Source organism: Rhinatrema bivittatum, chromosome 9 (genome assembly GCF_901001135.1).
Source record: "Rhinatrema bivittatum chromosome 9, aRhiBiv1.1, whole genome shotgun sequence".
Taxonomy (NCBI): Eukaryota; Metazoa; Chordata; class Amphibia; order Gymnophiona; family Rhinatrematidae; genus Rhinatrema; species Rhinatrema bivittatum.
The window spans coordinates 222,363,812-222,387,798 of NC_042623.1; the positions used below are offsets into that span (position 1 = coordinate 222,363,812).

General features: G+C 45.7%; 1 protein-coding gene across 3 annotated transcripts in view; it reads right to left on the reverse strand.

Moving 5' to 3' along the window:
* The window catches only part of EPHB3 (EPH receptor B3), a 549,940-nt gene that overhangs the window by 344,740 nt on the left and 181,213 nt on the right, over nt 1–23,987 (reverse strand). For all 3 annotated transcript variants that reach the window (XM_029615678.1, XM_029615676.1, XM_029615677.1), the window contains exon 5: nt 13,355–13,690. In XM_029615678.1, the coding sequence (XP_029471538.1) occupies nt 13,355–13,690 (336 nt within the window). The remainder of the gene's footprint in view (nt 1–13,354; nt 13,691–23,987) is intronic.

Genomic DNA, 23,987 nt, shown 5'->3' on the forward strand with positions numbered 1-23,987 from the left:
GGGAGCTGTTCCATTCCCTTTATCATTTTGGATGCCCTTCTCTGTACCTTCTCCATCGCAATTATATCTTTTTTGAGATGCGGCAACCAAAATTGTACACAGTATTCAAGGTGGGATCTCACCATGGAGAGATACAGAGGCATTATGACATTTTACGTTTTATTCACCATTCCTTTCCTAATAATTCCCAACATTCTGTTTGCTTTTTTGACTGCCGCAGCACACTGAACCGACGATTTCAATGTGTTATCCACTATAACGCCTAGATCTCTTTCTTGGGTGGTAGCACCTAATATGGAACCTAACATTGTGTAACTATAGCATGGGTTATTTTTCCCTATATGTATCACCTTGCACCTATCCACATTAAATTTCATCTGCCAATTCGATGCCCAGTTTTCCAGTCTCACAAGGTCTTCCTGCAATTTATCACAATCTGCTTGTGATTTAACTACTCTGAACCATTTTGTATCATCTGCAAATTTGTCTTTCTATATGTTCTGTGATTTTGATGCTTAGAACACTTTCTACTATTTTTCCTGGCACTGACGTCAGGCTAACCGGTCTGTAGTTTCCCGGATCACCCCTGGAGCCCTTTTTAAATATTGGGGTTACATTAGATATCCTCCAGTCTTCAGGTACAATGGATAATTTTAATGATAGGTTACAAATTTTTACTAATAGGTCTGAAATTTCATTTTTTAGTTCCTTCAGAACTCTGGGGTGTATACCATCCGGTCCAGGTGATTTACTACTCTTCAGTTTATCAATCAGGCCTACCACATCTTCTAGGTTCACCATGATTTGGTTCAGTCCATCTGAATCATTACCCATGAAAACCTTCTCCGGAACGGGTATCTCCCCAACATACTCTTTAGTACACACCGAAGCAAAGAAATCATTTAATCTTTCCGCAATGGTCTTATCTTCTTCTAAGTGCCCCTTTAACCCCTTGATCATCTAACGGTCCAACTGACTCCCTCACAGGCTTTCTGCTTCGGATATATTTTAAAAAGTTTTTACTGTGAGTTTTTGCCTCTACGGCCAACTTCTTTTCAAATTCTCTCTTAGCCTGTTTTAACTTATTTAACTTGCCAACGCTTATGCATTATCCTATTTTCTTCTGTTGGATCCTTCTTCCAATTTTTGAATGAAGATCTTTTGGTTAAAATAGCTTCTTTCACCTCCACTTTTAACCATGCTGGTAATCGTTTTGCTTTCTTTCCACCTTTTTTAAGGTGTGGAATACATCTGGACTGTGCTTCTAGGATGGTATTTTTTTTTTAACAATGACCACGCCTCTTGCACACTTTTTACCTTTGTAGCTGCTCCTTTCAGTTTTTTTCTTACAATTTTTCTCATTTTATCAAAGTTTCCCTTTTGAAAGTTTAACACGAGAGCCATGGATTTGCTTACTGTCCCCCTTCCAGTCATTAATTCAAATTTGATCATATTATGATCACTACTGCCAAGCGGCCCCACCACAGTTACCTCTCTCACCAAATCCTGTCCTCCACTGAAAATTAGATCTAAAATTGCTCCCTCTCGTCAGTTCTTGGACCAATTGCTCCATAAAAATGTCATTTATTCCATCCAGGAAATTTATATCTCTAGCATGTACCGATGATACATTTACCTAGTCAATATTGGGGTAATTGAAGACTCCCATTATTACCGCACTATCAATTTGGTTAGCTTCCCTAATTTCTCTTAGCATTTCACTATCAGTCTCACCATCTTGACCAGGTGGATGGTAGTATACACCTATCACTATAGTCTTCCCTGACACACAAGGGATTTCTACCCATAAAGATTCAAATTGTGCATTTAGTCTCATGCAGGTTGTTTATCCTGTTGGACTCTATGCCATCCCGGACATAAAGCGCCACACCACCTCCCGGGTGCTCCACTCTGTCATTGCGATATAATTTGTACCCCGGTAGAGCACTGTCCCATTAGTTGTCCTCCTTCCACCATGTCTCTGAGATGCCAATTAAGTCTATGTCATCATTCACTGCTATTCATTCTAATTCTCCCATCTTACTTCTTAGACTTCTGGCATTAGCATACAAACATTTCAAAATTTGTTTTTTGTTTGTATTTTCATTCTGCTTTTTAATTGATAGGGATAAGTTAGAATTTTTTAGCTCAGCGGAGTTTTTAGTTACAGGCACTTGGACTACTTGTCTTATAATTGGAACTTCACTGTCGGGATGCCCTAATTCTAATGCATCATTAGTATCCTTTGGAGATGCTTCTCTCCAAGCCATACGCTGCTGAGCGACTGTCGGCTTTCCCCTTTGTTCTCATTTAAAAGCTGCTCTATCTCCTTTTTAAAAGTTAGCGCCAGCAGTCTGGTTCCACCCTGGTTAAGGTGGAGCCCATCCCTTCGGAAGAGACTCCCCCTTCCCCAAAATGTTCCCCAGTTCCTAACAAAACTGAATCCCTCTTCTTTGCACCATCGTCTCATCCGCGCATTGAGACTCCGGAGCTTTGCCTGCCTATTGCGTGTGGACCGGGAGCATTTCAGAGAATTTCAGAGAATGCTACCCTGGAGGTTCTGGATTTAAGCTTTCTACCTAAGAGTCTAAATTTGGCTTCCAGAACCTCCCTCCCACATTTTCCTATGCCGTTTGTGCCCACATATACCACGACAGCTGGCTCCTCCCCAGCACTGTCTAAAATCCTATCTAGATGACGCATGAGGTCCGCCACCGTCGCACCAGGTAGGCATGTTACCAGGCGATCCTCACGCCCACCAGCCACCCAGCTGTCTACATTCCTAATAATCGAATCACCAACTATGAGAGCCGACCTAACCCTTCCCTCCTGGGCAGTAGGCCTTGGGGAGATATCCTCAGTGCGAAAGGACAATGCATCAGCTGGAAACAGTCTAACTTCAGTTAGTCAGCCAGAGTGACTCACTGCTCTCTTGATTAACAAATGTTGGTACCTAATCAAACCAAATCACACTACCTCAACACTTTTCCAAGGTGAGTAACTGAACTGAACTTTTCAACCTTTTTACTTAGGTATACACTGCTCCTAGCTTATTTCTAGCTTCTGGTTACTTTTTCTTTTTTTTTAAGTATACAAACACTAACTTCTGCTTACTAGCTGCCTTACAGACTTTTAAAAATAAACACACTAACTTCTGTTTATCTGCTGCCTTACTGTTACGAGCGCGCGCGGGCGCGGTCGTCGTAAGCGGGTGGTGGTGAGCCCTTGGGCCACGGCAGGACTCAAGGAGGAGCCCCAAGCCCCACCGTGGGAGGTGAGCTGAGCAGGCATGGTGAGCGAGGCAGGCAGGAACAGAAGCAAGGAGTCCGACCCTCAGCCGGACCTGCATGCCCATGGTAGCCAACACGGGGAAGTTGACTAATGAACGGTCCTCCGACTGTTCCCGGCCCTTTCGGACCTGCCGCAGGGAACGGCAATGGGCAGCAGGCCGGACAGAGGCGAGGGCAGACAGAGTCCTTAAACAGAAGACATCAGACGGGGCAGAAGCAGGCTGAAGCAAGACGGAGACATCAGGACAAGGGCTGAAGCGAGACACAGGAAAGATCCAGGCGAGCAGGAACTCCGATGCTGGGATACTCACATCCGAAGCCCCCTCGGCTGGCAGAAGTTCAAGAGCCCGTGGGACGAATCCCTCCTGTTGGCCACTCCAGGGCCCAACAGGACAGAAGGCTCAGGAACCAGACGAGGACGTAGGTCAAGGCAGAGACAGGAAGACATCCGGGCAAGGGCTGAAGCAGACACTGTAGACAAGGCTGGACGGAAACATGGCACTGTCCATCAGGGCGCCCTACTCAGCCCACCCGTGGGACTGAGTCGCCGACCACCCTGTCCCAGACGCGCCCTACACAGCCCAGGTAGGCTGGTCGCGGACCACGCTGAGAAGGAGGGTGCAGGGAAACTCCAGGCGAACAGGAACTCCGATGCTGGGATACTGACATCCGAAGTCCTTACGGCTGGCAGGAACAGGAGCAGACAACTAGGCAGAGACACAGGACCGGAACCCATCAAGGCATAGGCGAAACCGGGGGACCTGGATCGGCAGGGTTACAGACGACTGTAGAGCCCGATCCAAAGGCCCTTTGCAAGTAAACAGAAAATCCTTAAATACTGGAGGTAGAAGGCAACTCCCTGGGAGGAGCTTGCCAGGACCGCCCACCGCTGGTCCTATAACTGGGGAAGAGAGCTGCGGGCCAGCCCCTAGGGAAGGGCGTCGCCCAACAGGAAGTCCAAACGCTGAGGCATGCAAGCCACAGGCACAGCTAGGCCTCTCAGGCCCTGGAGCAAGTCCCGGATGGAACGTAGGCGAGGCCCTGGCTTCAGAGCGGCCTCTGGAGGAAGGTAAGAGACCTCCTGTAGCGCAGCAACAGGGGGGATCGCAACACTTACTGACTATTAAAAGCACAAACACACTAAATAATATTACCAAATAGTTAACTTTGCCCCAATACTTTTAAAAAAGACAATGTCCCAAGCAAAAACTTACTGATTCCTTTCAGCCGCCAGCAAGGTGATCCTCTCCTCTCAGTGCTCCCACTACATTGTGCAATTACCTACGCAATTTGTTTTAATGCTATTATTGGTATGGAATCTAAGGGATGATTGGCAGGGTTTCAATTTTTTTTTTATTAGACCTTCTACTTCACTTAGGGGGTAATTTTCAAAAGGAGTTACGCATGTAAATGTAACTACTATTGTAGCAATTTCCAAAAGCCATTTACTGGAGTAAAGTGCACTTACACAAGTAAATCCTATGGACAATTCAATGGCATATATTATAGCAATTTTCAAAAGCCCACTTACTCAAGTAAAGTGCATTTACTCGAGTAAAACCCTGTTTTACTCGAGTAAATGCACTTAGTAATTACAGGTAAAGCAGTCTCAGGTATTTTAAGGACTTGTTTCATGTAATTTCGAAATAACTCCAACGGAGAGAGCATAGATATAACAGGAAAATTCAGGACCCTTAAATTATGGGCCCTGAGAGCATTTTCGACAGTTTCTAATCTTTTATTAGTTATGTTATCCGATGTTATCAATTTTTGTTGTACATTTTCAACCATAGACACCTTTTTGTTCAACTCTTCAACCTTTTTCCCATAATTGGAAACAAGGTTATTATTTACAATGATTTGGTTCCTGGTTTCTATTGTAACTGCTGACAAACTTTTAATGGACAATTCAATAGATTTTAAAATTGCCCATATCCCTTGTAATGTTATTGTCTCTGAAGTAGGTATAGAGACAGTTAAGGCTTCCAAATGACTATCTCCCAATTCTTCCTCAACGCTCACAGTCTCTCCTTTACCTTCTGGCTGTGATGGCTTCTCATTCTTCCTAGTTCCCTGCAAGGACTCCGGAGTCGAGGTAATCATGACTCTTTCCGGGCTTAGTCCGACTGCTCCTCCTAGCCCGCTGGTCTCTCGCTGACTCTCCTCCCGGTCTGCAAGACCTCCTTCAGTCAGTTCTAACTCCAAAGGGCTCCTCATTGCATCCGGAATTCCAGAAGGTAACACGCTGTTTCCCGGGTGAGCAGGTCTCCTCGGTTCTCCGGGGCTTAAGGTGGTGTCATAGGTCAGGGGAGGCAGAGTGTGCTCCTGCACTGCACTCCCAGCGACCAAGCTGTCCGGTACAGATGAAATGGCTCCCGGAAAGAACCCCTCAACGCGAGGCTGTCGGGGGTCTAGAGAAGACGATTCCTCTTTCACCTCTCTAAGTCTCCCTCCCCTTTCTTTTAGTATGAGGCATTATTCATAGGGGGGAAAAAAAAAAAACAGGTAAGAGCCTCTTTCTTCAGGCGTTCGCTCTGGTTTCACTCGGCGGCCATCTTGCCTCCTGCAATTTTACTTTTAAAGAACAGCGCTCAGTCTTGTGCAGCAGATGTTCAATTAAATGCAACCTCTGTGGGGAAAGTCAGTGTCAGCTCAGCTGTCCAGTGCAGAGCTTCAGACCTCTGGCTCAGAACACATGAAAATATGAATCCCCCTTGACCTCTGCCCCTGTCCCCATTCACCTTCTTTCCCCCATACCGCAAGTTCCCACTAAAAACACTGCCCCCCCCCCCCTCGCTCACCAACTGTATGGTCCTGGCCTTCTCATGGTGGTGCTTGCTAACCTCGCCCATGCCGCAATGCCTCTGCGTGCTTCTGGTGATGCTTCCTCTACCGGCAGGCGAGCATTCTAGCATAGCAGTCTCAGCGGGGGTGTAGCCAAGACTGCTTTGCTAGGTGAGGGAGGAAATTTGCGATTTTGCAAGGCGAGGGAGGAATCTGCGGGAAGGGAAAATTCTGTACAAATTCTGCATTCCGCAGTAGCGCAGAATTCCCCAGGACTAATCTTTCAGCAAGACAAAGACAGCAACTCCTCTGCTGCTTTGATCCCAAGTGCAAGGCCAAAGCAGCACAGGAGTGGTTGAAGCAAAAAAAAGGAGAATGTTCCAACGACAAACCTTTTCCGTCAGAAAAAAATCAGCAGAACCAGAGGTCACGAGCTGAGGCTCCAGGGAGGAAGACTAAGAACCAATGTCAGGAAGTATTTCTTCACGGAAAGGGTGGTGGATGCCTGGAATGCCCTTCCGGAGGAAGTGGTAAAGTCTAAAACTGTGAAGGATTTCAAAGGGGCGTGGGATAAACACTGTGGATCCATCAAGTCTAGAGGGCGTGAATAAAGAGGAGGCAGCAAAACACTGCACGGAGCGGCAGTAGCCACAGAGGCATTCACAGAGCGGGATGCCAGTGGTTGGTGTTCCACCTTCACGGAGCGGAAGGATGGAGGGCTGCAATCTCCAAAAAAAAAAAAAAAAACAACAAAAAAATACAGGGGTGGGTAAGAGTATGGGGCAGGGGTGTGGCCTGCTTGTTACAGCGGTTGCTACCCCTAATTGAGCTGGATGTTCACTTGAATGCAGATACGGCGCTGCTCTCTACATTGGTGGTGGGGTGGAGGGGAATTAGGGCTGGAGGGTACTGGAAGCCAATAGTAACAGATGGGAGAGAGAAAAAGGGGAAAAAAATGGATAAAGTGCGTAGCTTGCTGGGCAGACTGGATGGGCCGTTTGGTCTTCTTCTGCCGTCATTTCTATGTTTCTATGTTTCTATACAATGGCCATGTCACAGTCCGGCTCTCAATCCAATTGAGAATCTGTGGCACTATTTGAAACTTGCAGTCCAAAAGTGTCTTCCAACCAACCTGAACACATCTGCCAGGAAGAATGGGCAAAATTCACTCCAAAACAGTGTTCAAAGCTTTTAGAAACTTACCCCAACAGACGTAAAGCTATTATTGCAGCAAAAGATGGTTCTACCAAGTACTAGTCTTAAGGGGTTGAATACTTATGCAAGCAGCATTTTTCAGTGTTTAATTTTATTTTACTAAAAATGCAGAGAAATAATGAATTGTGACTTTGAAAATTTACTTTAAGAGCAGACTGGTTTATAATAAACGTTCTGCCTGGAACAATATAAGTAATTTGTAATCCACAGAAATCTGCTGACTTTTTAGGGGATTGAACACTTTTGCAAGCCACTGAATTTCCTCCTGCCAGAATTCTCCTGTGCTGATCTGGACAGGCAAGAGGAGGTGGAGCATGGCAATCTCCTCTGCCATCAAGACCTTGATTAGTAGTTTGAACTGCAGGGCATTATTGGCATCTTTATCATATCTCAAGCAGTTCAAAGCACAAGTCTGACCTTAGCAGCAAAAGAAGAGGATGGAGCCCTAGGTACCTGCATTCTTCTCCTCCTCCTCCTGCTGCTGGTTAGAGGAAGGGAGAAAAGTGAGAGAAGGGATCAGATGAGGGGCAAGAGGAGGGGAAGAGGGAAGGGGGAAGATGTGAGGTGACAAAGACAGCAGGTCCCAGAGCAAAGACACAGGAGGAGGAGGACTGAGATGCATAGCAAGTAACAGAGAGAATGGAAGGAAAGAGTGGTTGCAAGAGAAAGCAGAGCATGGGGCAGACACCTGCAGTGCAGAGCTCTCTCTCAGAATTGACTTGGAGTCTTGTCACCTAAATTATTATGGTATAAATTGTCCAATTAGTTAATATTTGCGTCTGCTTCAGTGAATAGATGGTTCCATGGTGGAATTATTTATACTGTTGGCTCCAAATGTCTGTTCATTGATGACAGACTGTGTGTTAGGTGCCGAGAGCTTGCCGCAATTATTTAAAGTAAAAGTCAGCAGTAAGAAAGAATAGAGACATGGCGAGGAGGGAAGTTGGCGGAGACAAGAGGATGGGGTTTTTTGAGACAGTAGGTCAGAAAGCACAGAGGGACTAGGGAAGGGGATTCTGAGGCAGCCTATAACAGAGACGTGGAATGGGGTTGTCAGGGTGGCATTCAGAACACAGAGAAACGAAGGAGTGACAGGTAGGGGTGTCAGAGAGCTGTTCACAAACACTGGGGTGAAGAGACAGCCGTTAAAAGAGCACAGACATAGCAGGGGAAAGGGTCTTGAGACCCAGAGGAGGATGAAGGGTGAAGAACCTAGCACAGCAGGTGAGGAGACTGACATGCCTACCTGCCATGAGAGTCTGGATTTAGGTGGTGGAAGGAGACAAAAGGTTTCACTGGAGTCTGCAGCCTCTGGCAAGATAAAGCAGAGACAGAAGCTCCAAAGTCTCATGCAGACTGATCGCTCCAGTCTCTTCTGGGCGCCAAAGGCATTTTATCCCCTCCATAAGCAAGCAATAGAAAAATTACATGCAAACAGCCCAGAACTGTTTCTCTACCAGGCCTGGCTCTTTATATGACCCCCTGGAAGAACAAAGTGCTCCCCTGCTGCCACAGATCATGCAAGCAGAGGGATCACAAGGGCCCTTGCCTGTGAACTGACTAATCTGAGAGAAGGAAGCACAACAAAAGTGCAAGTGGAAGAAAAGAATTATCTTACCAAAGGGATAGCCTCTGTTTTTCAATTTGCCAAAACCCTTTTTTTAAAATTTGGGATGAGCTGTGCCATCAGTTGTATCTGATATTTATTCAGATTTTCAAGTAAAGTAAAAGGGAACTGGGAATTAGCTGACACACGACAGCCCTACTGGAAATCTGCGCCACAGTCCAATCACTGGATGTCCCAGCTTTAAGAAACTATAGCCTTAGAGAGACTGACGTCCTTTAAAGTCTACATCTGAAATACAATCAGATTGGGGACCGATCTGTTTGATCCGAGCCATTATTCTGCAATTTGCGACACTCCATTGACACTCGCTACAATCACACCTGTGTCTTGTCTCTTGCCTTTCCTTAGGGACCTTTGTTCTTAGCTTTTATTTTACTTTGCCTGGCAAGTTCAATGTTAGAACAAAAAAGAAAAATCGGTGGAAAAATTACTTTTCTACTGATAGTTCTCCCATGTGTGATATTACAGTCATTCTTCCACTGACTTTTTTTTTCTTCTAACAGTGAAATTCTCAAGCAAAATAAAACAAAAACTGAAAACAAAAAGAGCCCTAGCTTCTCTGTACATCAGCTTACTACAGTTATGTCTTGCCATTCCTACTGAGGCAATAATCACTCTGCCCATCTTGGTGCAAACCCTAAATGCGACTTTTTACATTTGGGCTTTGCACAAATAAAGCAAAACAAGGCATACAGTTTTGCCCTGATAAAAGTACTCACAGAGATTTGCAACTGATACTGCCGCAGATATTTTTTCCCTTGGAAATAATGCCCTCGGAACCACCTCCTGTCACTGTGGCTAAATTATGCACACTGTGAGCCCACATGGAGGAGGGCAGTTCTCTAAATGCCCATTTCCATGGGAAAACTGTTCTAACTTATTGATTTTTTATTTCTTTCAAAGAATTTATCACCTGCCTTTCCATGGCCCAAGGCAAGTCACATAAAAAATTCAAAATAAAACATATATAGCACAACAACTTAAGTTACAAAACATATGGAAGACAAAAAAATGACAGGCAGATTAGAAAAGGAAAACTGCTAGTTGCATAATGTCAGCATTTGGTCAATCAGACAAACCTGGGAAAGACACAGAATGGGAGAAAGTCTTCAGCACATCGGCCCCTTAAGTCTCTGCTGAAATAAGGCGGCCTTTAGATTGGGGACATGTAAGAGCACACCAGTTTGCAGGCGGGGAATTCCCTCTAATGGGCCCAGCTACCGAGAAAGCACAGCAGAACTATATTTATTTCGTCCTCCACAGAAATAAATGCAAAAGAAAATGAAAACAGTCAGCTGGAGGGTAATACATGCTCGGCATACCTTAAATCGCTGGATTTTGCTCGTCTTGAGATTAGTAGAGTAGAGGAAGAAACAGAAGGAAAATGGTTAGGGAGAGAGATTTTCACTTAAGGGGTCGATTAACAAAATGGTCCGAGTACCTGCCTTAGCCAGCTGTTTTTGCTCCCTAAGTTAAAGCACAAAATCAGCTTACACTTAGATGTTGAATTGTGTTATGTTTGTTTTTATATTATGGATGATTTTTTATGATGTGATCCACCATGAATGGTGAATATGGGCAGAATAAACATTTTTTAAATAAATAAAATAAATGCTATCCTGTGGCTGAAAATGTGCTTAAATCAAGCAGTTGACTAGATTTAGGATAGCTGCACCAGCATACACAGATAGCCACTTAATTTAGCCAGCTAGCTCTGAAAATGAGTGCTGGCCAGCTAACAGGTCGATACAGTTATGCTGCGTTAGAAAAAGTGAGGCAGTGCCAGGCGCTCCCTCGTTCCCCGCACGCACAGTTCTCTTCACCTACCGCTCGATACTCTCTTCAAATTGCATGCAAATGCATGCCGCGTCTGCGAAGCGTTAGGCAAGCGTTAGGCCCGCGCAACCCATTTTACTGTATAAGCGCTAATACAGCGCCTATACAGTATCCTGGGTGCGCTGGTACCTGTCATTTCAAATGACATTTGAAATGACAGGCACCAGGAAGTGGATGGTTCCCCCCCTCCCGAAGCAAGGCGCAGGGCGAAAATTAAAACGGGAATAAAGTGTAAAAAATGGGGGTAAAACCAAAGGGAGTAAAAGTGTAAAAAACCATGGACGACCTCCATATTAACATTGCAGCGTAAGTTGTTTATATATATGTATAAATACCTGTCACTTTCCTGTCACTTTCTGAATCCCCCAGGCGTGCGGTCATCGAGGCGGCAGCAGCGGGAGCCAGCGGGCGGGTGGGCGCCCGTTCATCCAGGCGGCAGCGGCGGTGGGAGCCGGCGGGCGAGTGGGCGCGCGTTGGATCCAGGCGGTGGCGGGGGCGGGTGGGCGCGCGTTGGATCCAGGCAGCGGCGGGAGCCAGCGGGCGGGTGGGCGCCCGTTCATCCAGGCGGCAGTGGCGGCGGGAGCCGGCGGGCGGGTGGGCGCGCGTTCGATCCAGGCGGCGGTGGGAGCCAGCGGGCGGGTGGGCGCGTGTTCGATCCAGGCCGCGGCCGGAGCGGACGGGTGGGCGTGCATTCATGCAGGCAGAGGGAGCCGGCGGCGAAAGCAGCCTCCGGCAGCCCCCGCCAGCAGTGAATGAATGCACGCCTGTTTACGCCCATGCGATTTCGGCGCTCAAGGTGTGACGTCACGACGCTTGACGTCACGGCATGTGACTCCCTTGAGCGCCGAAATCGCACGGGCGTAAACAGGCGTGCATTCATTCACTGCCGGCGGGGGCTGCCGGAGGCCGCTTTCGCCGCCAGCTCCCTCTGCCTGCATGAATGCACGCCCACCCGCCCGCTCCGGCCGCGGCCTGGGGGATTCGGAAAGTGACAGGAAAGTGACAGGTATTTATACATATATATAAACAACTTACGCTGCAATGTTAATATGGAGGTCGTCCATGGTTTTTTACACTTTACTCCCTTTGGTTTTACCCCCATTTTTTACACTTTATTCCCGTTTTAATTTTCGAACACCACACTAACACCAAGTAGAGGGTAGGAGGTAAACTAACTGGTTAAGGACGCGGCAAAATAGCGGGTTACAAAGGAGATAATCTGAGCGTGCGTCACAGTATCGGAGGGGAATAGCTAATTCCTTCATTAAACAGCTAATTCGTTCATTTACATATCATATACATGCTGGGTGCGGAAAGGGTTATGTGTCTGTTTTAAGAAGCGCTAAGGACGCGTGAAACTGGAGACTGTATCACAGGATCGCCTTACGCGTCCGAATTGTGCGCTCACAGCGGGTTACAGACGGGAAATCTTCAACCGCACGTTACAGTATCGATCTGTAAGTTTGCTCCTGAGACTTTACCCTGCTTCCCAGACCACCCAAAATGTGACCAGTTAAATTTTCAAAGGGGCCGATCTTGCTTGCTAACTTTCGGGCTGATACAGTAAAGTTTACGGGAGAGCGGGCAAACGCCCGCTCTCCCGGCGCTCGCACCGGCCACTCGCCAGTGCGCGCGATGCAGTATTTAAATTAGGTCCGGCGGTAGATCCGGGCAAAAGGAGGCGCTAGGGACACTAGCGTGTCCCTAGCGCCTCCTTTTTGACAGGAGCAGCGGCTGTCAACGGGTTTGACAGCCGACGCTCAATTTTGCCGGCGTCGGTTCTCGAGCCCGCTGACAGCCACGGGCTCGGAAACCGGACGCCGGCAAAATTGAGCGTCCGGTTTTCAGCCCGACAGCCACGGGCCGAATTCAAATTTTATTTTATTTTTTTATTTTTTTACTCTTCAGGACCTCCGACTTAATATCGCTATGATATTAAGTCGGCGGGTGCACAGAAAAGCAGTTTTTACTGCTTTTCTGTACACTTTCCCGGTGTCGGAAGAAATTAGCGCCGACCTTTGGGTCGGCACTAATTTCTGAAAGTAAAATGTGCGGCTTGGCTGCACATTTTACTTTCTGTATCCCGTGCGCATACCTAATAGGGCCATCAACATGCATTTGCATGTTGATGGCCCTATTAGGGCCATCAACATGCAAATGCATGCGGGTTGGACGCGCGGGTTGGACGCGCGTTTTCCTCCCCTTACTGAATAAGGGGTAGGGAAAACGCGCGTCCAATAGCAGGCTAACAGTGCGCTCCGTCGGAGCGCACTGTACTGTATCGGCCTGCAAGTAAATAGGCTGCTAGATTGTTTTGAAAATCCACTTCTACTGCCAGAAATGGCCAAGCAGGTGATACCGCCTCTAACCTGCAAGAAAGGAGCACTTTAGATTTGTAACTTGCTGAAGGTATGAAGTCAGTGCAGTCACTTTCACTGCTTTCTCTCCATGAAGAAGTGAAAATGCAAAGAACACACATCCTGTTCCTCAAACCTGCTCCTGGAATGCCAAGGGAGGGCAGACAGCCATTTAACTTTGAGGAAAACACATGGAAAATTGAGCTTTGGATGGCTACATAATTAGCAGAGTTTTGTGCACTCACCTGCCTGGTTTGTGGTGATATTAACAGACGTAAACTGAGGGGGGGAAAGACTCTTGATGGATACAGCATTCACAGCCTGGATCTCAAAAGTGTAGTGCGTGTGAGCCATCAGATTAGTGATGTAAATACGTCTCTCCAGCAGGCCCAGCTGCCGTGGGAAAAACTCCACATTGTCGTCACAACGTGTGCACAGACGATGCTCCATGGTGCACTTCTTGCAGATCACATTATACAGCAGGTCTTCTCGGCCACCCATGTCGCGGGGCTCGCTCCACTGTAGAACTACAGAGGTCTCATTGACGTTGGAAATCAGCAGCCTCGGAGAGGAGGGCACACCTGGGAACAGCAGTACATCAATGCATTATTCTTCTACAATACAGACAGACTTACAGAGCACTGGAGAAGGTAAAGGAGCCTACATCTATACAGGGACAAAGTTACAATGAGCAAGGGAGGACACATCCAACAGGAGCTTGAAATTAAGAAAGAAGAGAGCAGGGCACAGAAGCATAGCAATAACAGAGGCAGCAGTGGACTTCGCTCTGAAGAATTAACTCTTACAGAGGGACTGGAAGGGAAAAAGAAAGAATCTGGAGGGAGAGAGAGAGGAGAGAGAGAGGAGGACCGGGAACGCAGCGTTTCTTTCCATCAGCCGCCGGCCGTGAAGCAAGGCTGCTCCTCGACCAGCTGGATTGAATCGCTGATGTCTGACGTCATGAGAGGGGGCGGATCTGGAAGCGGCTCAAATACCAGCCGCGCTGCGGCACACAGCAGAGCCAGCACATGCGCAGTCAGCGGGCTTTGCCGGGCTTCGCCGGTTCAAGACAGACCTTTTTAAATACCCCTCTCTCTCTGGGTCATCAGTTCCTGTTCAATTGTTTTAGCATAAAGGGAATTAGTTGAGACTTTCGTTCTCTGATTTATTATTATGCCTCCCAAACGTAAAGGCAGAGTTAGAGTGTTTCCCACTCTTTCAACTCTACCTGCTGTTCAACAAGAAATCACCAACTATATGCTCTCACCTATACCACATGTGAGGGATGCTGAGGACTTTGGTGCACCAAGGGGTCAGGGAGGACCCCTTGAGTCTGCAGAGGAGGCCTCCCTTAGCCCGAAAACTGGGCTACCGCCAATACACACGGCGTTAGAAATCACTTCGGGACCAACTGTGAGTGTGAATGCTGATGAACACACTCAGAGTCCAAATGGGGGGAGAGTCACTCCAATCTCTCCTGTGTGTACCACAGGAGGAAATGAGAGGTTGCCCTTGGTAACTCCAGTTAATGGAGGGGAAAATCTTATGCCTAATATTCAATCAGCAGGAGGTATGGCTCGCCCTGCGTTGGTGGCTCTGGAAATGCTGAGTGATGGCAGGCATGTCTATAAATATTAAGACTTTGGAAGGGAAAATTGATATGGTATATAATAAAAATGATCAAGATTCTCAAAAAATTCAATCACAGTTTAAAGAAATCAATGATAGAGTTAAATATTTGGAAAATCAGGAAAGGAAATCTTTGGATTTCAATGTTGCAGTAGTGAAAGACAGGGAAGCTATGACTAGGCGTATAGAAATGCTGGAGAATAGTTCCAAGAAACTCAACTTAAGAATTTTGAATTTTCCGAGAGTTGTTGGTGAGGAGCCCTTAATTACCATGAAAAAGATATTGGTTGAGCAACTTGGTTTTTCCTTGGAACAATTACCTGTAATTAACAATTGTTATTTTCTTCCTGTTAGAAGGGTTTTACCAGGAACGGAAATGTTTCAGGGTGACCTCAACTTTTTTTGGAGGACTCCTCTATAAATGTAATAAGTTGGGGTACATTATTAGTATCCTTTTACTCTATTGCCGATGTTAACGCAGTAATGAAAAGATATTTTAATAAATTCCCAATTTCCTACTTGCAAAAACCAATAAAAATCTTTCCTGATTTAGCATTTTCCACCCAAACGAGACGTAAAGCCTTTTTGGCTTATCGTCAGGATGTAATATCATTGGGTTTCTCGTTTCTTCTACGTTTTCCCTGTAAATGTATAGTAAAAAGACAGGAAGATGTGTTTATTTTTTTTTCTCCTGACCAATTAAAGAATTTCATAGATCAGATGAGACAACCTACCTCTACCCCGGCTACCAGTTAAGTATGGAAAAGAAGGTCTAAGATATGCTAATTGATTCGTTAAAAAAGTTACTTGATAACGTCTCCCATTATAGGAACTAAAACCCCTCCATTTGTTTGATAAGTAAATAGAGGGGTTAACAAATTAAACTTTTACTTCTGTAAATCTAGTTTCTTCTTTTTTATGTGTTAACCATTTATTGACATTTCAATTATGCAATTTGTTTGTTTGATTATACATTAAAAACTGATAAATAAATAAATAAATAAATAAATAAATAAAAGAAAGAGAATCTGCAACCCTGCCAGGCACCATGAACACCTGAAACAGGAAACAGCAAAATACAGGGGAAGTATCAGCTGAAAAAACACAAATAATTCAGAAAACAGAGATCAGTGCTGAGCTCAGAATGCAAAAGGGGATGCAATAAAAAATCTCAAAACACATCTTACCACATTACTGGAAATTACTAGTGATTTATCCACTTTACAAAAGAGCACCAAGCATCACTAGCAACTCCCTCACATCACAGTCGAATAGTGAGAATTACCTGTGACTTGCTTACCACATCACAGTACTAGAAATTACTAACATCTCCCTCACCTGTAGCACAATGCTGAAAATCGCCAACATGCTCACATCACAGCACATACTAAGCATCACTAGTGATTCCCTCACCTTAGAATTCAGCACCAAGAATCTCTAGAGACTCCCTAACCTTATGGCACAGGACTAAGAATTATGGGCGGCCCCCCAACACAGAATTGCGGGTGCCGCAAATAACCAGGCGCCCGATCCATCCGTGCGAGCGCCATGCCCCCCCCCCCCCCAACTGCGCCAGGCTTACAGGAATTACACATGGAGAAAGGGGTCCTTTCCCCTTCTCGACCGTGATGGTAGTGATGGCGCCAGCAACCTGGAGCCAGCACCCCATGATGTAGCGCCGCGGATGGATAGGCCGGCGCAGCTTGAGACACCGCTCTTCCCAGTTGGCCAGCGCTGCTTGAGACACCGCTCTTCCCAGTTGGTCCAGCGTCGGGCGCAATGACCTCATAGCACGCCCCAACGCCAGACCATTTGATTGGCCCGGGGGAGCAGCCCGATGACGTCGACAGGGGAAGGCAACCGCCGTGTAATCTAAAACCCACCGGCTCCCCTTGTTCGGCCTCTTCCGTCTTGGGACCCGACACAGTGCGTTTGAGGTGGGTGGCCAAAGTTGGGTGATCTGCGTTTGAACAGCTGCTGCCGGGGTGGAGGTTGTGCACAATCAAAACCTCTCCTCCCTCCAGCCCGGGGGCCATATGCAGGTCTGCAGAGGAGCACAGGGTAGCAGACAGCAGCCGGGGTGGTGGAGCAAGTTGCCTAGGAGGGGAAGAAGCTCGCTGCTTGGGTTTCTTCCCATGTCTGCAGCCTCGAGGAGGAAGCAAGAGGTGGCCGTGCGTGACTCCACCCACGTGGAGTCCAGCTAGGCTCAGGCTCCCTGTGACCTCTGCTATCAGGAGTACACTATACCCATTGGTCCTGAGTCCATCTGTCTACACTAAGGAAAACGAAATTATTAGGTAAGTAGTTTCTCTAATCTGAGCTGCAAGGAAGATGGGGCAAAGAAGAAAGACTATGGGCCACCCTAAAAAAAAAAAAAAAGATGATGGGGTTTCTGGTTTTATTGGAGTGGTTTACAGCCTCCAAATCAAATGGAAGAGCTTGACAAAGATCTGGTTGAAGAGATCCAAAAGATGGGAAAGAAGGGAAAGAAGGGAGAAGTGGTGATTGTTGGAGATTTTAATCTGCTGGATGTAGACTGGAGAATCCCTTCTGCAGAATCTAACAATAGTAGAGAAATAGTGGATACCCTGCAGGGGGCTCTGTTCAAACAAATGGTAATGGAACCCACGAGGGAGGGAGCTATACTCTATTTAGTTCTCACTAATGGAGATAATGTCTCTAATGTCCAGGTAGGTGCCCACCTCAGCACCAGCGATCATCATACAGTATGGTTTCATATCACAAATAGGATATGAAGAAGTAGCACGAAGACCCGAGTTTTGCAGTTCAAAAACACTGACTTTGATGAAATGGGGAAGTACCTGGAGGAAGAACTAGAAGGCTGGGAGAAGGAGAGAGATGTGGAACAACAGTGGATCAAACTACAAGGAGCAATTACCAAGGCAACTAAGCTATATGTTAGAAAAGTAATGAAAAGCAAGAGAAAAATGAAACCTATCTGGTTCTCAAAGGAGGTGGCAGACAAAATAAAAGCTAAAAGAACAACGTTCAAGAAATATAAAGAATCCCAAAGAGAGGAGCACAAGGAAGAATATCTAATGGAACTGAGGGAGACGAAGAAAGCAATCAAGAAAGCGAAAATTCAAGCAGAAGAAAGGATTGCCAAAGAGGTAAAGCAAGGTGACAAAACATTTTTCAGATACATCAGTGAAAGGAGAAAAGTCCAAAGTGGTGTACTGAAATTGAAAGGTGAAAAGGATCAATGGGTGGAGACAGATGAAGAAATGGCAGAAATATTAAATGAATACTTCAGTTTGGTATTCACTAAAGAAGACCCCGGAGAAGGACAGACACTAGTTAACAAGAAACTGGAGGGAAGAGGAATGGATGAAACTCCGTTTACGGAAGAGAACGTATGGGAAGAGCTAGGAAAACTGAAGGTGGACAAAGCCATGGGGCCTGATGAGGTTCATCCCAGGATACTGAGGGAGCTCAGAGATGTGCTGGCGGCTCCGCTGTGTAACCTGTTCAATAGCTCCCTGGAAACGGGAGTGGTGCCGAGTTATTGGAGAAGAGCGACGGTGGTCCCGCTTCACAAGCGCGGGAGCAGAGAGGAGGCTGGAAACTACAGGCCGGTTAGCCTCACCTTGGTGGTGGGAAAAGTATTGGAGTCGCTGCTGAAGGAAAGAAAAGTGAACTATCTACAAGCAGCAGAATTGATGAACCAGAGGTAGCATGGTTTCACCAAGGGAAAGTCCTGTCAGACAAATCTGATCAACTTTTTTGATTGGGTGACTAAGGAATTGGATCGAGGAAGAGCGCTCAATGTCATCTACTTGGATTTTAGCAAAGCGTTTGATACAGTCCCGCACAGGAGGCTTGTGAATAAAATGAGAAGCTTGGGTGTGAGTGCCAAGGTGGTGGCCTGGATAGCAAACTGGTTGAAGGACAGAAGACAATTTGTTAGGTAAATGGAACTTACTTTAAAGAGAGAGTGGTGATGAGTGGAGTGCCGCAAGGGTCGGTGTTGGGACCGGTCCTGTTCAATAGCTTTGTGAGCGACATCGCGGACGGGATAGAAGGTAAGGTTTGTCTATTTTATTTATTTTTTTATTTTAACATGTTTTGTATACCATATATTCGGTTTTGCCATCATAAAGGTTTACATTAGGAGAGTGACATTAGAAATTTAGCAAATACAATTTAAAGGTAAAGTTGGGCAGCATTGGGGAGGTAATGGAAGGGTTAGATTATAAGGGAAAAAAATTATTTGTCTGTTGTAGAGTTTGTGGTTTTATTGTTCCATCCTAAGTTCATAGGGTGGTGTCTTTGTTTTCTTTGTAGTTGTCTGGTTGGGAGTTTGTTGATGTTGGTAGTTGAGATAATCTGAGAAAGCTCTGGTAAAAAGCCAAGTTTTTAAGTCTTTTTTGAAAGTTTTGGTGTCAAATTGAGTTCTTAGATTTAGGGGTAAGGAGTTCCATAGAGATGGGCTAGCGATGGATATACCTCTCTCTCGGGTTGATATTAGATGCATGATTTTTGCATGAGGAATTTTGAGGAGGCCTTTATTCATTGAGCGAAGGTTCCTTTTAGGAGCATGCAGTTCAATGTGTTCTGTTAGCTAATGGTTTTGTTGTCATTTGATTAATTTGTGGAAGATTGATAAAACTTTGTATTCTATTCTATATTTAATAGGGAGCCAGTGGAAGGATATGAGAGTATGTGTAATGTGTTCTTGTTTCTTGGTTCCTGAAAGAATCCTGGCAGCTGCGTTCTGGAGTATTTGTAGTGGACGTATGGTGGTAAAAGGGAGACCGAGGAGTAGGGTGTTGCAGTAGTCCAGGTTTGCAAATAGTAGTAGTTGCAGAACTGTTCTAAAGTCATTTTGAGTGAGGAAGGGTTTGAGGCGTCTGAGTTTCAGTAATTTGTGATAACTTTCTTTGATTTTATTTGTTATATGGGTTTTGTAGGATAATTCTTTGTCAATTGTAATTCCAAGGTTTCTGGTATGGTCAACAGGAGAGATTATTGTTTCTGGGTTTTCTGTTTTGAGTGATTGTCTGGGTGAAACGTTGATTTTTTTGTCGAGGATGATTAATTCGGTTTTATCGATGTTGATTATGAGTTTCATTTATATTTTTTTTATTCTTTATTAAATTTTCATCAATGGCTTACATCATGAAAACAAGAAAATATGTATATCAACTTAGCAAACAATAGAAGAAATCAATTACCATTATTCTGTTACATATACCATAATTGAGGGAGTCTCAAATAAACATATATTATATAATCTTCATATATAATAAAAATCACAAAATAATTCCCACATTCTATTTAGTTAAACAGAACCAGAAAAATTATATAAGGAGAAGGAAGGAATATATTTTTTACTGGACATCATCCTTTAATATTATTTCAGCTTGACTTTTATCGGACAAAAAAGTTTCTAAGTGCATGGGATCAACAAATCCAAATCTCTTCCCTCTATAGTTAACAAGGCATAGACACAGAAACTTTAATAAAAATGTTGCACCTATTGCAAGTACACGAACTTTTAAAGACATGAAGTACTTTCTTCTAGCCTGTGTGGCCCTGGCCACACCTGGAAATATTTGCAATTTGTGCCATCAAAATAACATATCTTTAGATCTAAAGAACTTCTTAAACAAATTCTCCTTATCTTGTTCGGCAATAAAAGAAATAAAGAGATTCCTCTAAAAAAGTCGATACTCCCAAAGTAGATGGGGCTTCTCCATTTTCATTCTGCCCTCCAGTGTCTCTGGCTGCCCTTTTTTCCAGGTAATACATTTTTGAAATCTTTGGAATTTCCTCATCTTGATTAGGTAGGAGATAGATGTTAAAAAGTGTTGCTGACAGTGCAGATCCTTGTGGGACTCCTGTATTTAGGTTCACTTTATTTGATAGGTTGTTGTTAAAAAATTACTTGGAATCGGAGACCGGTGACGTCACCCGCTAAGATGGCCACTTAAGACCTCGGCTCCTCTCTCCTCCACCGCTAATCCACCTCCATCGGCGCATTACCGGGCCTGCGGACTCTGAATTTTGCTGCTTCAGGGTCCCCGATCTATACCAATGGCTACCCCCCCGGAAAAAACCAGATTTAAATCGCTTTTCATTTGCAGCGGCGAGCACAGCTGCAGTGCTCGAGGAAGGAGGCAAGATGGCGCCGGTCCCAGAGCTTGCTGGGGAGGCGGAGCCGGCGGCAGCGATCGCGGACACGGAGGTCCCAACCCGGTATGAATTTCGCACCTGGTTTCAAGAACTGCGGGGCGACATGGCTCGCTTTCGCCAGGAACTAGGCGACATGATTGAGAGCACCAAAAAAGATGTACGGGAACTGGAACGGAGAGCGGATGAAACTGAACATGGCCTGCAGGACACGCAAACGGAGCTGGATTCTGTCCAGGAGGAGCTGGGGCAGCTTAGAGATGCTCATGAAGAGCTCCATTCGCACGTTGAAGACTTGGAAAACAGAACCAGGCGAGTGAACCTCAGATTTCGTGGGGTGCCAGAAGGGGAAGCCTTTAAAAATTGTACACAGGTGGTGCAAGACATATGCGCATACTTGCTGGACCCAGAGGGCACCAAGGAGAAGCCATGTGAAGTGGTCTTAGAGAGAGCCCATGGAGCTTTTGGTAACCCGAAGAACAAGCAGACGAGGAACATAATAGCTTGCTTTCACAGCTTTCTAGTTAAGGAAGCGGTAGCACGAGCAGCGCGAGACATGGACTCTATCACATGGAAGGATTGTAAAATCGAGATGTTCCAGGACCTGGCAATCTCTACTATCCGGAAACGGCGAGAATTTAAGGATGTTATCAACATACTACGTGCCCAAAATATCAAGTACAGATGGCTCTTTCCATTCGGCCTACTCTTCACGATAAACGGGGTACAGTCCCGCGTGCAGCGCGTCATGGAAGCAGAAGACATTCTGCGAGCCGCAGGTTTACCAGCATCAGGTTCAGAGGGGCTCTTTGCATCTACTGAAGCGAGCAATAATCGGAAGAGTGATCGACCAAGATGGAAAAGAGTGGACAATGGGGGCAGAAGATTACGCTGCAGATCCGCGGGAACATCAGGACTCGAGGAACCAGGATGAGTCAGCTCAGGACTTTGCTCTAGTGTACTGGTGAGCTGGCGGGAACAGCCAGGGTATGGTGGACATAGACTGAGTTTGAGTATTGTTGATATTGAAGGGCCTGTGGTATACAGTGGCTTAACAGGTGGTATAATGCAAGCCACGAGGGTACACGATTTTGAACTCACGGATACCACAGGGGGTTAACTGTTATAACTGTTATTAATGTTTATTAATATGGAGGAGGGGGGATCCCGTTTAGGTCACGCGGTGACGTCAGGTCTCACATGGAGGAGATCCACTCGAGGCAGAGTGGTTGGCAGCGGGGAAGGGTGGGGAGGGTAGGGGGGATGGGGGAGGGAGGGGGGAACAGGGTTAGGAGTATATGTGGGGTTAGAATATATTCACCGGGCGAGTGGCGGATAACGCTGAGTTCGACCTATGGAGGGACAAGCCTCAGAGGTAATGTGGCTGCTCTAGTATGGCTATTGCCGAGCTTTAATACATAATCATGAGGCCCCTAAAATTACTTTCCATTAATGTAAAGGGCCTGAACACCTATCATAAACGACAAATGTTTCTGCGAGATATGGCCCATCACAAGGCGGATATTATTCTCTGCCAGGAAACCCATATTAGAAAATGATATGAGCGATTGATGGCCTCTAAAGGGTACCCACAAGTTTTTCATTCAGCAGCTACTGTTCACAATAAGTACACAGGGGTAGGGATATTGTTTGCTAATACTGTGGTAGCAGATGTTTTCTCTGAGATCCGGGATGTGGAGGGTCGATATATTCTAGTAAAAGCGACAATTAACGAAGAAAAGTATACTTTCTTGAACGTATATGCCCCCACTGCAGATCAATCTGCGTTTTATACGAAACTTTCGACCGTTATTAGTGAGTGGGCGGAAGGGCGTCTCATTGTGGGGGGTGATTTTAATATCACGAGATACCCTTATCTCGATAATTCCCACAGTGGGGGAGCAGAGGGAAAAATTGCACGAAAGACACTTAAACATCTAATAGGAGACCGTGGGCTCCTGGACATATGGAGACTGCGCAATCCCACATCTAGGAATTACACATTTTTTTCCCACCCACATAAATCTTATTCCAGGATCGATTACTTTTTGATAGATAAGGATTTAGTGGGGAAGGTCCTAGAAGCGGAGGTGGGCAATATTACATGGTCAGACCATGCCCCAGTTTGGCTAACTTTACAGACAAAAGACTCCCAGGCTGGCACAAAGTTTTGGAGATTAAATGATAGATTGCTTGAGGACAAGGAGTTTGTGACCCATCTCCGGCAACAAATCGTTGATTATTTGGATATCAACGAGAATGGCGAAGTTACCCCTGGGGTTGTCTGGGATAGCTTAAAGGCCTACGTGCAGGGTCTCTGTATAGCCCGAGCGGCTCATGTTAAGAAAGAGAAGGACCGGGTGCGACTCTTTCTATTGGAGAGGGTAGCTAGATTAGAATTGAGGCATAAGCGTACTCTAGACCCTGATTCTTTACAGCCACTACTGGCTGCTCGGCAGGCACTACAAGCTCTAGAAGGGGATAAGATAGCGTATCAGTTACAATTGTTGAAACAGCACCATTTTGAATGGGGAAACAAGGCTGGGAGGCAGCTTGCCCGTAAGTTAAAGGAAAAGACAGCGCAATCCCAAATCACTAAAATTAAGGGAGACCATGGGCAATTTGTGTTCTCTCAGCACGAAATTGGGCAATGTTTCAATCAATTTTACCAGAAATTATACGACTCAGAGACTCTCTGCTCGGAGGAGGAGATTGACCAATCTCTAAAGGATGTTGCATTGCCGGAACTATCTCCAGAGCAGAGTAATCTGCTCAATGAGGAATTGAGGGAGGGGGAGATATCTCTTATCATTAAAGATCTTAAATTGGGGAAAGCTCCTGGGCTGGACGGGTTCACAGGAAAATTTTATAAAGTTTTTAGTGTGGAATTGATTTCGCCGTTAGTGGCTATGTATAATGATATTAGGAGGGGAGGAACAATTTCTAAGGAATCCAATACGGCGGGAATTACGGTGTTGGCCAAGCCCGGCAGAGACCACACTTTGTGCAGGTCGTATAGGCCAATATCCCTGATTAATATTGACCTGAAAATCCTGGCGAGGGCGTTGGCTCTCCGCCTAGGTAGAGTAGCTCCTA